Source organism: Bufo gargarizans, chromosome 7 (genome assembly GCF_014858855.1).
Source record: "Bufo gargarizans isolate SCDJY-AF-19 chromosome 7, ASM1485885v1, whole genome shotgun sequence".
Taxonomy (NCBI): Eukaryota; Metazoa; Chordata; class Amphibia; order Anura; family Bufonidae; genus Bufo; species Bufo gargarizans.
This window is the reverse complement of record NC_058086.1, coordinates 38,736,575-38,750,882: the sequence shown is the minus strand read 5'-3', so window position 1 is coordinate 38,750,882 and position 14,308 is coordinate 38,736,575. Positions and strand designations below refer to the sequence as shown.

General features: G+C 46.0%; 1 protein-coding gene across 1 annotated transcript in view; it reads left to right on the top strand.

Moving 5' to 3' along the window:
* Positions 1–597: 597 nt before the first annotated feature.
* GIPC2 (GIPC PDZ domain containing family member 2) overlaps positions 598–14,308 on the top strand; it is a 36,772-nt gene continuing 23,061 nt past the window's right edge. Inside the window, exons 1-2 of the mRNA XM_044301027.1 lie at positions 598–779; positions 5,878–6,058. Of these exons, the coding sequence (XP_044156962.1) occupies positions 630–779; positions 5,878–6,058 (331 nt within the window). The 5' untranslated portion in view covers positions 598–629. The remainder of the gene's footprint in view (positions 780–5,877; positions 6,059–14,308) is intronic.

Here is a 14,308-nt window from a genome sequence, read left to right as displayed (position 1 = left end):
CGGAGAGGCTTGGCGCTGTTTCTGGTAGAACGCAGGCCAGTTTTTTGTAATCTTAGGCCTAGTTCACCCGAACGTTTTTTTTTTGCGGGTGTACGGGCCGTTTTTTTGTGTTCCGTATACGGTCCGTATACGGAACCATTCATTTCAATGGTTCCGCAAAAAAAAACGGAATGTGTTCCGTATGCATTCCGTTTCCGTATTTCCGTTTTTCTGTTCCGTTGAAAGATAGAGCTTGTCCTATATTTGGCTGTAAATCACGGGTCGTGGCTCCATTCAAGTCAATGGGTCCGCAAAAAAAACGGAACACATACGGAAGTGCATCCGTATGTCTTCCGTTTCCGTTCCGTTTTTTCTGAACCATCTATTGAAAATGTTATGCTCAGCCCAATTTTTCTATGTAATTACTGTATACTGTATATGCCATACGGAGAAACGGAACGGAAAAACGGAAAGGAAACGGAAACACAACGGAACTTAAAAACGGAACAACGGATCCATGAAAAACGGACCGCAAAAAACTATAAAGGCCATACGTTCGTGTGAACTAGGTCTTAGACTTTTAATAATAGTACTATGAATTTTCTTCCTTTTAGATCTTATTTTGCACCTTGAACACCCATAAAATCGACATGGATAAACTCCTAGGAGGGCAGATCGGCCTTGAAGACTTCATCTTCGCCCATGTAAAAGGTTCAAAGAAAGAAGTGGACGTGATGAAGGCAGACGATGCTTTGGGGTTGACCATCACGGACAATGGCGCGGGGGTCGCTTTTATAAAGGTAACGTTTTACCGCGTTTTTCTGCTTTTGTCACCAGAAGTGCCTGAAATAAATTGAAATGAAAGGAAACCTGGATATAATACATAGGTGGGACTATAGGGGTAACCAGGTGACCAGAAAACTTCCTGTCCCCGGGGATTATAGGAAGAGCAGCTCCGGAGCACAAACTGCTGATCTAACAAGGGTAAAGCCTAATTCACACGTTGGTGTTTTGGTCAGTGATTTCCATGACTGTGAGCCAAAACCAGGAATGTAAGCTACACAGACGCAAAGTATAAGGGCCCTTGCACACGACCGTATGCCCTCAGAGACATACGGTCCATGAGCGGCCATAGGTCCCAGAGCGGCATTGATCGTGGGCACGGGAGCACACAGCATTATAGATTACAATGATGCTCTGCACGTTGGCCTGCCCCCGGGGCTATTGACCTGCACTCATAAAATCCTTTGAGTGCAGGACAATAGTAGTGTGCAAGGGCCCTAAGGGAAAGATCTTCACCTGTTCTGTGTTTAAAGCTGCACCTGGTTTTGGCTCAAAATCACTGATGGAAATCACTGACCAAACACTGAAGTGTGAATGAGGCCTAATACTATGAAGATTAAAGGGGTGGTCCCAGGAAAAATATTCTACAGTTTTCAAACCAGCACCTGGATCTGAATACTTTTGTAATTGCATGTAATTAAAAATTTTGCATAGCCATTGAGTTATTCAATAAAATATATCTGTATAGCGCCACTTAATTTCTCATTTCTTTGTCCTGCTCACTGAGATGGCCGCACATGCTCAGTTTCATCCTTCAACTGCCTCCTGAGCTGTGATAGGCAGAGCATAGACACGCCCCCTGAGCTGTGATAGGGAGAGCATGGACATACCCCCTGAGCTGTGATAGGCAGAGTATGGACACGCCCCCTAAGCTGTGATAGGGAGAGCATGGGTACGCCCCCTGAGCTGTGATAGGTAGAGCATGGACACGCCCCCTGAGCTGCAGCAGGAAAGACACTCCCCTTGAGCTGGCAGCTTGATATAAATCTAGCAGAGCAATGACTGTGGAGATCTCTGGATCCATGTGAGGTACAGGGCCGGTTCTAGCTTTGTTAGAAAGAGATTGTCATGTACTACATGATGTCTGGTTTTTATTTTTTACATTAGTCATGGGAGAACCCCTTTAAAGGGAACCTGTCACCGGGATTTTGTGTATAGAGCTGAGGACACGGGTTGCTAGATGGCCGCTAGCACATGCGCAATACCCAGTCTCCTTAGCTCTGTGTGCTTTCATTGTGTAAAAAAAACTGATTTGATACATATGCAAATTAACATAAAAGAGTCATATCTTACTTGTGTGACCAGAGAAGAGTCATATTTTCAAGCTCTGACTCATCTCAGGTTAATTTGCATATGTATCAAATCGGTTTTTATATACGATAAAAGCACACAGAGCTATGGGGACTGGGTATTGCGGATGTGCTAGTGGCCATCTAGCAACCCATGTTCTCAGCTCTATACCCAAAATCCTGGTGACAGGTTCCCTTTAAGGCTGGTTATATCAGTGCACCTTACCCTGGATGTAACTGTGGGCGTTGTAGAGTCTGAGATAGAAATCTGCTTCTAGTGTGGAGGTTATTACATGTGTCATTACCCTGGTATTATGCAATAGTATATACGTCAGTGACTGTACGACCGGAGTAATTACAGGGTGACTGTCACCTGCTAGTGAATTTACTGACACTGGTAAATAAAGTAGCAAAAGTCATCAGGGATAGATAGATACAGTCATGTGAAAAAATTAGGACACCCTTTGAAAGCATGTGGTTTTTTGTAACATTTTTAATAAAAGGTTATTTCATCTCCGTTTCAACAATACAGAGAGATTAAAGTAATCCGACTAAACAAAGAAAACTGAAGAAAAGTCTTTTCAAGATCTTCTGTAAATGTCATTCTACAAAAATGCCTATTCTAACTGAGGAAAAAGATAGGACACCCTTGCCCCTAATAGCGAGTGTTACCTCCTTTGGCTGAAATAACTGCAGTGAGACGGTTCTTGTAGCCATCTACTAGTCTTCGACATCGGTCTGAGGAAATTTTACCCCACTCCTCAATGCAGAACTTTTTCAGCTGTGAGATGTTTGAGGGGTTTCTTGCACGTACAGCCCTTTTCAAGTCACCCCACAGCATCTCAATGGGATTCAAATCTGGACTTTGACTTGGCCATTCCAGGACTCTCCATTTCTTCTTTTTCAGCCAATCTTTGGTTGATGTACTAGTATGTTTTGGGTCATTGTCATGTTGCATGGTCCAGTTCCGCTTCAGCTTTAATTTTCTAACTGATGGTCTCACATGTTCTTCAAGCACCTTCTGATACACAGTAGAATTCATCGTGGATTCTATGATGGTGAGCTGACCAGGTCCTGCTGCAGCAAAGCAGCCCCAAACCATGACACTTCCACCTCCATGCTTCACAGTTGGTATGAGGTTCTTTTCTTGGAATGCTGTGTTTGGTTTACGCCAAACATGTCCTCTGCTGTTGTGTCCAAATAATTCAATTTTGGACTCATCTGTCCAAAGAACATTATTCCAGAAGTCCTGGTCTTTGTCAACTTTATCTCTGGCAAATGTCAGTCTGGCCTCGATGTTTCTCTTGGAAAGCAAAGGTTTCCTCCTTGCACACCTCCCATGCAAGTTAAACTTGTACAGTCTCTTTCTGATTGTAGAGGCATGTACTTCTACATCAACAGTAGCCAGAGCCTGCTGTAGTTCTCGAGATGACACTTTAGGGTTTTTGGAGACCTCTTTTAGCATCTTGCGGTCTGCTCTTGGGGTGAACTTGCTGGGGCGACCAGTCCTGGGCATGTTGGCAGTTGTTTTGAAAGCCCTCCACTTGTAGACTATCTTCCGGACAGTGGAATGGCTGATTTCAAAATCTTTTGAGATCTTTTTAAATCCCTTCCCAGACTCATAGGCTGCTACAATCTTTTTTCTGAAGTCCTCTGACAGCTCTTTTGCTCTCACCATGGTGCTCACTCTCACTTCAACAGTCAGGAGCACACCAAACTAAATGTCTGAGGTTTAAATAGGGCAAGCCTCATTCAACATGCAGAGTAACGATCTACTAATTATGTGCACCTGGTGTGATATACCTGTGTGAGATCTGAGCCAATTTAAGAGGGAATACATGTGAGGGTGTCCTATCTTTTTCCTCAGTTAGAATAGGCATTTTTGTAGAATGACATTTACAGAAGATCTTGAAAAGACTTTTCTTCAGTTTTCTTTGTTTAGTTGGATTACTTTAATCTCTCTGTATTGTTGAAACGGAGATGAAATAACCTTTTATTAAAAATGTTACAAAAAAACACATGCTTTCAAAGGGTGTCCTAATTTTTTCACATGACTGTAGATGGATAGATAATAGATAGATAGATAATAGATAGATAGATAGATAGATAGATAGATAGATAGATTCCCTCCATCTTGTGTCCTGAGGACAGGTTGCCAGCAGCAGCTGCGGTTGCATCATGTAAGCTCTTTTTTACACCATGCAGATGATGGATTCCTCTCGGCTACATGCGGTGTAATATTTCTGGAGAAGGTGTCTGGCTGATTGCAGGGACGGGGCGAGCGGTGGGGTCATGGCTGCAGACAGGTCTGGTAACAAACACCGCCACATCCCGACTGATCTGTCATGAGAGATGAATAGGACAGAGCGGGGCAGAGATTGGGCGCGGGCAGACAGGCCAGGTCCTTTGTCTCGGAGGATTTCTCCGTTAATGTTTCTTTGGTTTATTAATGAGGTTGTAATACAGCAATTTTTCACAGCTGTAAACATGGAGGGCGAGCATCCTGCGTCGTGTGAGGGCACAGTCAGGACTGGCGGTAGCCCCCAGCAAGGCTGGGCACCAGGTGTCATCTGGGGAGTATGAACTGTAGTCTCCTATCTACCTCTGATGATGTCATCAGTCCCGGTTGGCATGGGAGGCACTAACAAGTAGATTAATTGAGTGGTGGCTGGCACTGCAGTGAGGGCACTGTGGCTCTTTTTGGGCACACGGTGCACTGTGCAGGGCACAGCTCTCATCGGGGCAGTGGCACTGTAGGCACCCATCTACCGCCAACAGTGGAGCTGAAAACTGATTATGTCATCAGTCCTGGCTGGCATGGGAGGTCATTGCAATGAGGGCACTGTGGCTCTTCTGCGGCACATACAGTCGCTTATACTTACCTATCTCCTGGACTGGGTGAGACTACAGCTGGTAGTCAGTGGGGGCAGGTTGGTGCACATCAGAGGTGAGTGTCTGGTATTCCCTTGAAACAGGAGCCGGGATGGCTGCTATGTGGGTATTGTAGATGTGAAAGGGGCGTTATGGCAGGGAAGGGGGCATTGTGGCTGGGATGGGGGAATTAGGGCAGTGATAGGGAATTGGGACTGTAAAAGGGGCATTGGGGCTGTGAAAGGGATATTGGGGCTGCAAAAGGGGTATTATGGCAGGGAAGGGGGCATTGTGGCTAGGATGGGGGAATTAGGGCAGTGATGAGGAATTGGGACTTTAAAATGGATATTGGGGCTGTAAAAGGGGCATTGGAACTGTAAAAAGGATATTGGGGCTGTAAAAGGGGTATTGGGACTGTAAAAAGGACATCAGGGTGTGAACGGGGTACTAGGGCTGTGAAAGGGGTATTTGGGGCTTTAAAAGGGATATTGGGACTGTAAAAGGGATATTGGGGCTGTAAAAGGGGCATTGGGACTTTAAAAGGGGCATCGGGTCTGTGAAAAGGGCATTTGGGCTGTACAAGGGGTAGTGTGACTGTGATGGGGCATTGGGGGTGTGAGAGGGGCATTGTTTTTGGAATAGGGTTATTGGGACTGTAAAAAGAGTATTGAGGTTGGGAAAGGGCCAAATCCACAGCAGATCCTACCCCTTTGCCCGCACCCTTGTAGCCCTCAATGTTATTACTGCGGTCAATCAGGGCCGGTTTTAGACAGAGTGCGGCACTAGCAACCAGACTGTCAGACATGACCCCGGCTTCTCCATTCCTTATCTCCCCCTGCACTATTAATCAGATTTTTAGGTTCTAAATGAAACGATCACATTTCCTGTTTTGCAGCGTATTAAAGAGGACAGCATCATCGACAAGATCAAAGTAATAAATGTCGGGGACCACATCGAGTGCATTAACGGGAAGAACATCGTCGGGACGCGCCATTACGAAGTTGCCAAGATGCTGAAGGAGCTGGAGAAAGGCAAGACGTTCACCCTGAAGTTAATAGAGCCCTTAAAAGCGTTCGGTAAGTTCTGGATTTCGCTTTGTGTTTTGGCAAAGTTTATTTGTAATACAATTTTTTTCTGGCTGCGGTATTGCTTGTTGATACCTGGAAACAGTCAACAAGCTGCTGTGTATTATTATATGTGCTGTATATTCCGCTGTCTTAATGTTAGTGCGTGTGTCCTGCAGGTTAGGAAGCGGCCACAGCAGCTATCCTGCAGGCTGATGGTTTCCAATTAGATTTTTTTTTTCTAACACAACAAATAGTAACAAAGTATCTGTTGAATAATTAAAGTCAGAAACAAAGGTGATGTAGTTAATAAGAAGCTATTGTTGACTTCTTAATAGGTGTAGAAAGTTTTTTGACAAAACTTTTTATCCCGTTCTGCGCTGATGGGGATATTATACACGCCGGCTCCGGACCCAATGGCTGCTGTCACTGACAGATGGGTTCTGACTCTTCACACACCAGGAGTATTATTATAGGCCATGTAAGGGAAAGACGCTTGCAGCTCGCCGTGCCGTGCCAATCCGAGCGCCGCCCGCTGCTGTGACTGTGGAGATGTTGGAGAGGATTTTACGCGTCTCTTCCTGTTTAGCTCGTCACTGACTTGGCTCCAGGATCCCAGGACTTAGATTACATAGATGTAGCAGTGCTGAGTTTGTCATTTCACTCTTTTGCTGTCCGCACTACTTGCCTCTTTCGGCCAGCAGTCTGCCATAATTAAAAATCTCACGCAGCGCGGAGGGGTATTCCCATCTTGTAAAGTGATATGCTATAGAGGACCTTGATACGGTCGAGCTGAGGATGCACGTATGAATACAGAAACATCTGAGCACATCCCACCTGGCTACATCTGTATCCCTGTAGAATTAAAGGGGGGTTCCGCTAGATATTAAAGGCCTGTCCTCAGGATAAGTCATCCATATCAGATCAGATGGGCGGGGGTCCGACACCAGGCGCCCCAATCTATCAGCTGCTAGCAGGAGCCGCCAGATAAACACAGTGCACGGGGCAGGAAGCAGACAGCGCCACACCCTCTGTAGTGGCCGTTCCTGGTTACTGCAGCTCATTTTCGGCAGCAGTGCACTACCAGTGCAGAAGGCTTTCTTCCTCCGGCTCCGAACAGCTGATCAATGAAGGTGCCGGGAGCCAGAACCCCACCGATCTGAGGATCAGTCAACAATAGCTAAAGATTGGGAAACCCCCTTTAAATGGAGCCAGAAGAGGACTCATTGTATTGCATCTAGGACAGGGATCGGCAACCGTCGGCACTGCAGCTGCTGTGAAACTACAACTCCCAGCATGCACACTTGCTCGGCTGTTCTTGTAACTCCCATAGAAGTGAAAGGAGGATTCTGGGAGTTGTAGTTTCAGAACAGCTGGAGTGCCGGAGGTTGCCGATCCTTGATCTAGTATGTGCTCCATATAACACCGTTTTAAGCAGTCCTACATCCATTGTAAACACTGTCATGCTGGGGCTTGTAGTCCTACGGCAGCTCCTAGACTACAAACCTCCAGGTCTTGGGTTTTTGCTGCTGTTGGGAAGCAACATACATTTGGTGAGAAGAGAAAACAGTAAGATGATCCCCGAAGAAAGACGAGACGGGAAATGGATAGAAAAGATGCTGGAAAGTGTATGGGCCTGATAAGTGTGGCAGGAGTCAGGTTCTCAGGAGGAGGGGGATGGGACCAGGACAAGATCAAAGTGCTGAAGAGCAGCAGCAGGAAGGGGCCCGAGCGCTGGATGTGAACCCTGCCCTAGGAGTCGCTGTGCGGGGAGACCCCCGAGCTCACGGCCCACGCTGTAACCTTCCTTTATGAAGCCGCATTCACATGTCCGTGCTCAAATCCGCGAGCAGGTGGTCAGTGATGCATCCGTGAAGGATCCGTGTTGGATCAGTGTGTCCGTTTTTTGCTGTCCGTGTTGCATCCGTGTTTCACTGACACTGCACAGCTGAAAAATGATTTTCAAAGCATCTCTTCTTAATGATCCGTGAAACACGGATGCAACACGGATGGCATCCATGTTGCATCCATGGTTTTCACGGACCCATAGGCTATAATGGACGTGATGGACAAAATAGAGCATGCATCCGTGCTAAAAACACGGACCCACGGACTAAAACACCGATGTCTGAATACGCACATTAAAATGAATGGGGACGCGTGCTGCCCGTGGAGAACGCGTACAGCACGCGTCCGTGAAACTCTGACGTGTGAATGAGGCCTAATAGACAGAGACCCTTCCCTCCATTCCCTGTGTCCTGGAATGTAATCTGTTGTTACCTGTTATCAGCCATTTCAACTTAAGGGCTCATTCACACGACTGTATGTATTTTGTGGTCTGCATGTGACGTCCGTGTTGCATCTCTTCCGCCCCTCTTCCGCCCAAAAAACTGAAGGTACTCCATCTGCCTTTTCCGTATTTCCATTTTTCCGTTCAAAGATAGAACATGTCCTAATATTGTCCGCATAACGGACAAGGATGGTACTGTTCTATCTGTATTTTTTGCGGATGCGTTTTTTGTTGACCGCAAAGTACTGAAAAAGCCATACGGTGGCACGGTGCGCATGAGTCCTTAGGACTTGTTCACACGACCGTTTGATTTTTTCAGTGTTTAGCGGGCCGTTTTTTAACGGATCAGTTTTTCCGTTTTTTGTTTCAGTAGTGTTTCCGGTTCCATTCCGTTTTTCCGTATGGCATATGCAGTATACAGTAATTACAAATTGGGCTCGGCTGGAACACAGTCCATGAGATACTGGACTGGCATCCTGCTGAGTGCAGGAGCGCACGGCGTCATTGGTTACTATGACGCCATGCACTTCGTGCCGCTGTACAGTAATACACTCGTATAGATCATACTAGTGTATTACTGTACAGCCGCAGTGGCTCTAAGTGCACGGCGTCATAGTAACCAATGACGCCGTGCGCTCCTGCACTCAGCAGGATGCCAGTCCGGTATCTCACGGACGTGCGAACGCGGCATTACACCGCCCTGTCCGTGACAGTGGTCAGTAACTGGGGGTTTCTATGGCAGCGTCGGTTATAGGGAACCCTTTGGGGGACTCATAATCAAAAATAAAGGAAAATAAAAATAAATAAATAAACTCATAATAAATAAATACCCGCAAATCGTGTACAAAACCCCGCCCCCCGACACAGTGGGACGTGTCCTATATCTAAATAAGCATTAGGGCTCATGCACGTGACCATTGTTGTTTTGCGGTCTGCAAATTGTGGATCCGCAAAACATGGATACCGGCCGCGTGCATTCCGTATTTTGCGGAACAGAACAGATGGCCCCCTAATAGAACAGTCCTATCCTTGTCCGTAATGCGGACATCATTTTTTTGCAGAACGGCCATGCGTATATCCGGAAACGGAATGCACATGGAGTCATTTCAGTTTTTTTTTTTAGGCCCCATTGAAGTGAATGGTTCCACATACGGACTGCAAAAAAAAAAGGACACGGATAAAAGATACGTTCGTATGCATGAGCCCTTACACAATGAAGAAAAATATATATATATTTTATGGTTTTTATTTTACGTCATTAAGAAAATTACACTGAAAATGAAAAAAATGTGCATTTTCTTGTAACTTTTTTTTTTAAGCAGTAAGGCTACGTCTACACGACAACATTTGCGACAGATAGGGCACAACTACACTGCAACATTTGTAGCGCAACATTTTGTTGCAGTAATGTCGCGCGACAATTTTTATAATGGCAGGCTATGGTGTCGCACTGCAACATGCTGCGACTATGCCGCAACAGTCGCAGAAAAATCCATCTCGAATGCAGTGCGACACCATAGACTGCCATTATAAAAATTGTTGTGCGACATTAGTGCAACATCAGTGCAACAAAATGTCGCTCGGCAAATGTCGTCGTGTAGACCTAGCCTAAAAGGCCAGTATCGGAATTGGTCATTAGGCTCAGAATGCATCCAGGGGAAGGGGTTCACTGTTCATGTAGTGCCGTACCACAGTATGTGCGCAGGGTTTTACTCGCCTAACAACCCTGTCTTCTTGTAGTCCTTTATTTCCCACTCTTGAGAACAAAAAAATATATGTATCTTTACAGAAATGACAGTAAAAAAAACACAACACAAAACTTTTTGGGCGGCCATTCCCAGATTGACCACTAGGTGGCGCTGTCACCTTGCATTTCTTGCTGGAGCTTGTGTTGCGCAGAACAACATTTAGCTGCCAATTAGCGGCGGCTCCAGTGTTTAATGGGGGGGATTTGTCTGATTTAGAAACTAAACAAGTAACAGAAAGGGCAGGGTTTGATAAATAGAATCCGGTAACAGGGGAGAGATGTTACATTCTGCTAATACGCTAATGTTCTCCATTTCTTATTTGCTGCATCAGATTCCTGTTTAATTAGATCCCTGTTGGCATTTTCATGGTATGTGGCGGTAGAATCCTCCTGCAGTAATGTATATTCAATTAGTAGCTGTTCTTACAATGTCACCGGGACATTGTGCTCGAGTGTCACCTGACCCCCACTCATTATCCATGTCCTAATAATTACTAGGATTTCCTGCATCTTTATAGGGGTTTTCCGATAATTTTAAGTTATCCACAGGACGTCGGATAACTATTAGATCGGTGGGAGTTCTACCACTGATCACGAGAACGGGGGTCCTGTACTAACCTGAGTGGTCAGCGCTGGGGTCCTAGGTTCACATCCAACCAAGGATGACATCTGCATGCAGTTTGGAGGGTTCTCCCCGTGTTTGCGTGGGTTTCCTCCAGGTTCTCCGGTTTCCTCCCACACTCCAAAGACATACCGATAGAGACCTTAGATTGAGCCCCATTGGGGACAGCTTGATGCTAATGTCTGTATAGCGCTGCGGAATATGTCAGCGCTATATAAGGCCTCATGCACACAGCCGGGCCTGTATTGCGGCCTGCAAACAGCGGGTATGCAATATACGGGCATCGGCCGTGTGCACACCGTATCACGGATGCGGACCCATTGACTTGAATGGGTCCACTATCCGGAAGGAGTGGTGTGGAATGGAGGCTCAGAGCCCCCATGGTTTCTCTCTGTGCCTCGGCACCGCAAAAAAATCGGACAGGTTTGATTTGTTTGCAGGGAGGACTGATCACAGACGCATTCACGTAGAATGGGTCTGCATCCGTCTGCGGCCCCCAATGCACGAAATGGCCGGCACAGGCCTAAGTGAGTAACATAGATAAAGAACAGTGGCCGATGATACCGTAGACCGCGCTCCCTATAGACAGCGCAGAGTATCTCATCCAACCTCAGTTCAGATTACTGAGCAGACTACCCCGTGTGGTATTATAGAGGCATCAGGTGGCTGAGGTTACTTCTTAAGCCTCATTCACACGTCTGTGTCCGTGGTCAGGGACGCCATCAGAGGATGCCATCCATTGACTTCAATGGGTTCGCAAAACCTGTATTGCGGACAAGAATAGGACATGCAATACTTTTTTTGCGGACGGGAAACACGGACAGCGGACGCAGAAAATAAATAGTTGACTACACCGCAATTTTAAGTGCTCCATATACAATGTAATAGCTATCCCCTATGATACGGATAACTTCCAATTAGGCCGCATGCACACGGCCGTGGTGTGTTTTGCGTTCTGCAAGTCGCGGATCTGCAAAACACGGATGGCCTCCGTGCGCGTTCCGCAATTTGCGGAACGGCACGGACAGCCTTTAATATAAATGCCTATTCTTGTCCGCAAAGCGTGGAGAAGGATAGGACATGTTATATTTTTTTAGCGAAGCCATGGAACGGAGCAACGGATGCGGACAGCACACGGAGTGCTGTCCACATCTTTTGCGGCCCCTTTGAAGTGAATGGGTCCGCATCCAAGCCGCCAAAACGGCGCCTCGGGTGCGGACCCAAACAACAGCCGTGTGCATGAGGCCTTACTGGAATAACCTTTTAATGGGGTTATACCATGATTGATGTAAAATATGAAAGTCACTGACCAAATCACTGAAGTGTGAACTGGACCTCAGAGTGTGTCCTTTCTGTTCCAGCTCTGTCCCTCTTAAAACTCAAGGGGTGTGTCCTTTCTGCTGCAGCCCTCTTCCTATCATAGCTCAGGGGGTGACTGCTTTCTACTGCAGCTCTCTCTCTCTCTCTGTGTAACAGCCACAGCTTCTAACAGAAGATATGACTGGTGACAGTTGAAGAATTAAACTGAGCATGTGCGACCACCTCAGTGAGGTGGACAAGAAATAAGGAAAAGAGCAGACAGCAGGTGGCGCTTTACAGATTCATTTCATTAAATAACTCAGTGGCTATACACATTTTTTAATGACATGCAATTACAAAAGTATTGAGATCGAGGCGCTGGTTTGAAAAATGTAGAATATTTTACGTAGCACAACACTGAGAGTTTACCCCACCAGACTAGTAGTGTACCCCAAGACAGCTCTCTGTCCCTGGTAAACCATATTCCAAAGATTTTTATATCACTAAAAGGACTTATCAGGAGATGTCCAAGTGCAGGCTTTCCATCTAACGTCTCCTCTACTGTGACTGAGCAAGAAGAAGGAGCAGATGGAGTGGAGTAGCACGTGGCTGCAGGGTCCGACTACACCTAGACGTTGTTTGTAGTCTGTAACCATGGAGACCTGTATACAAGCTATATGCTCCAATCAGTAGGAAGTTTTTTTTTTAGAGAAGACTATTTGCAGAATTGCTTCATTTGTAATTTAAGGCCACCGTCACACGCTGCTTATTTTGTCGCAGAATTTTCTGCAACTGAAGATCAGTTCCATTCGCCTGAATGGGGCTTGCAGAAATCCATGTGCTTGCCGCCCCCGCTGAAATGAATGGAACTGGGGGTGAAGGATGCAGGGTGTGAAGGCGCTCTTAGATGCATTGTAACAGAGAGTTGCAATAGTATACATACCCCTTAGGCCTCATGCACATGACCGTTTGTATTTTGCGGTCTGCAAAAAACGCATCTGCAAAAAATACAGATGACGTCTGTGGGCATTCCGTAATTTTGCGGAACGGAACAGCTGGCCCCTAATAGAACAGTCCTATCCTTGTCCGTAATGCGGACAATAATAAGACATGTTTTTTGCGGAAAGGAATGCACACAGAGTAAATTCCGTATTTTTTTTTGGGGGGGGGGCAATTAAAATGAATGGTTCCACGTACGGTCCTCAAAAAAAACGGAACGGACACGGTTAGAAAATACGTTCGTGTGCATGAGGCCTTAAGCGCATTACTAAATTGGTAAAAGTTTAGCAATACTTTTTCTGGCTGCTGCTCTGTTTCTGCATCACTCTGATCTGACTGGGGGTCACCTGCATGTGCTGGCTCATGGCCTCTTCAAGAGGAGCCGTCCCCTCTCCTGACAGCTCTGTTCTAGTAACCACTTGCATCCCCCATGTGATAACAATCCTGGAGCATCTATTTCTATGACTCCATGTTGTGCCGTTCCTTTATTTTTCCTGCCAGAAGTTATGAATGAATTTACTAGCAGCTTGCAATGAAGGTCCAGATGGGTGTTACCAGTTGAGGGCGTGTCCCTGCACAGTCTGACACTATCCAATCCGTGCTGACAGTATCAAACTATGTAGGGACACCCACCCACCCCCAAACTGTTAACACCCACCTGGACCTTCACTGAAAAATGCTAGCAATTAATATATAATTTCTACCAGGAATAATAAAGGAATGGCACAACATAGAGTCATAAGAATGGATGTTCTAGAATGGTAGATACATCGGGAATATAAGTAGTTACAAGACACGTCAGGAGAGGTGATGGATCCGATTTAGGCTAGGTCTACACAACGACTTTTGTCGCACCAATGTCGCGCGACAATTTTTATAATTGTAGTCTATGGTGTTGCACTGCTACATGCGACATGCTGCGACTGTGACACGACAGTCTCAAAAATGCCATTCAAGATGGATTTTTCTGCGACTGTCACGTCACGTCGCAGCATGTCGCAATGCGACACCGTAACCATAGCCTACCATTATAAAAATGTTGCGCGATACATGTTGCAGTGCAGTTGTGCCCTATGTGTCGCGTGACTTATTATCTCGCGACACATGTCGTTGTGTAGACCTAGCCTTAAAGCGCTAGTGTGCACTAGTCACCTCTGACCCCAGCCAATGCCCAAATGCCCCAGGACCCTTCCCCCAGTGCCTGGCCGCCATTACAAAACAATGAGTTTTATAATAAATTTTTCAAAATTTTATAGCAAAAAAAAAGAAAAGAAAAGAAAAACAAAATTAAAAATAAAAGATGAA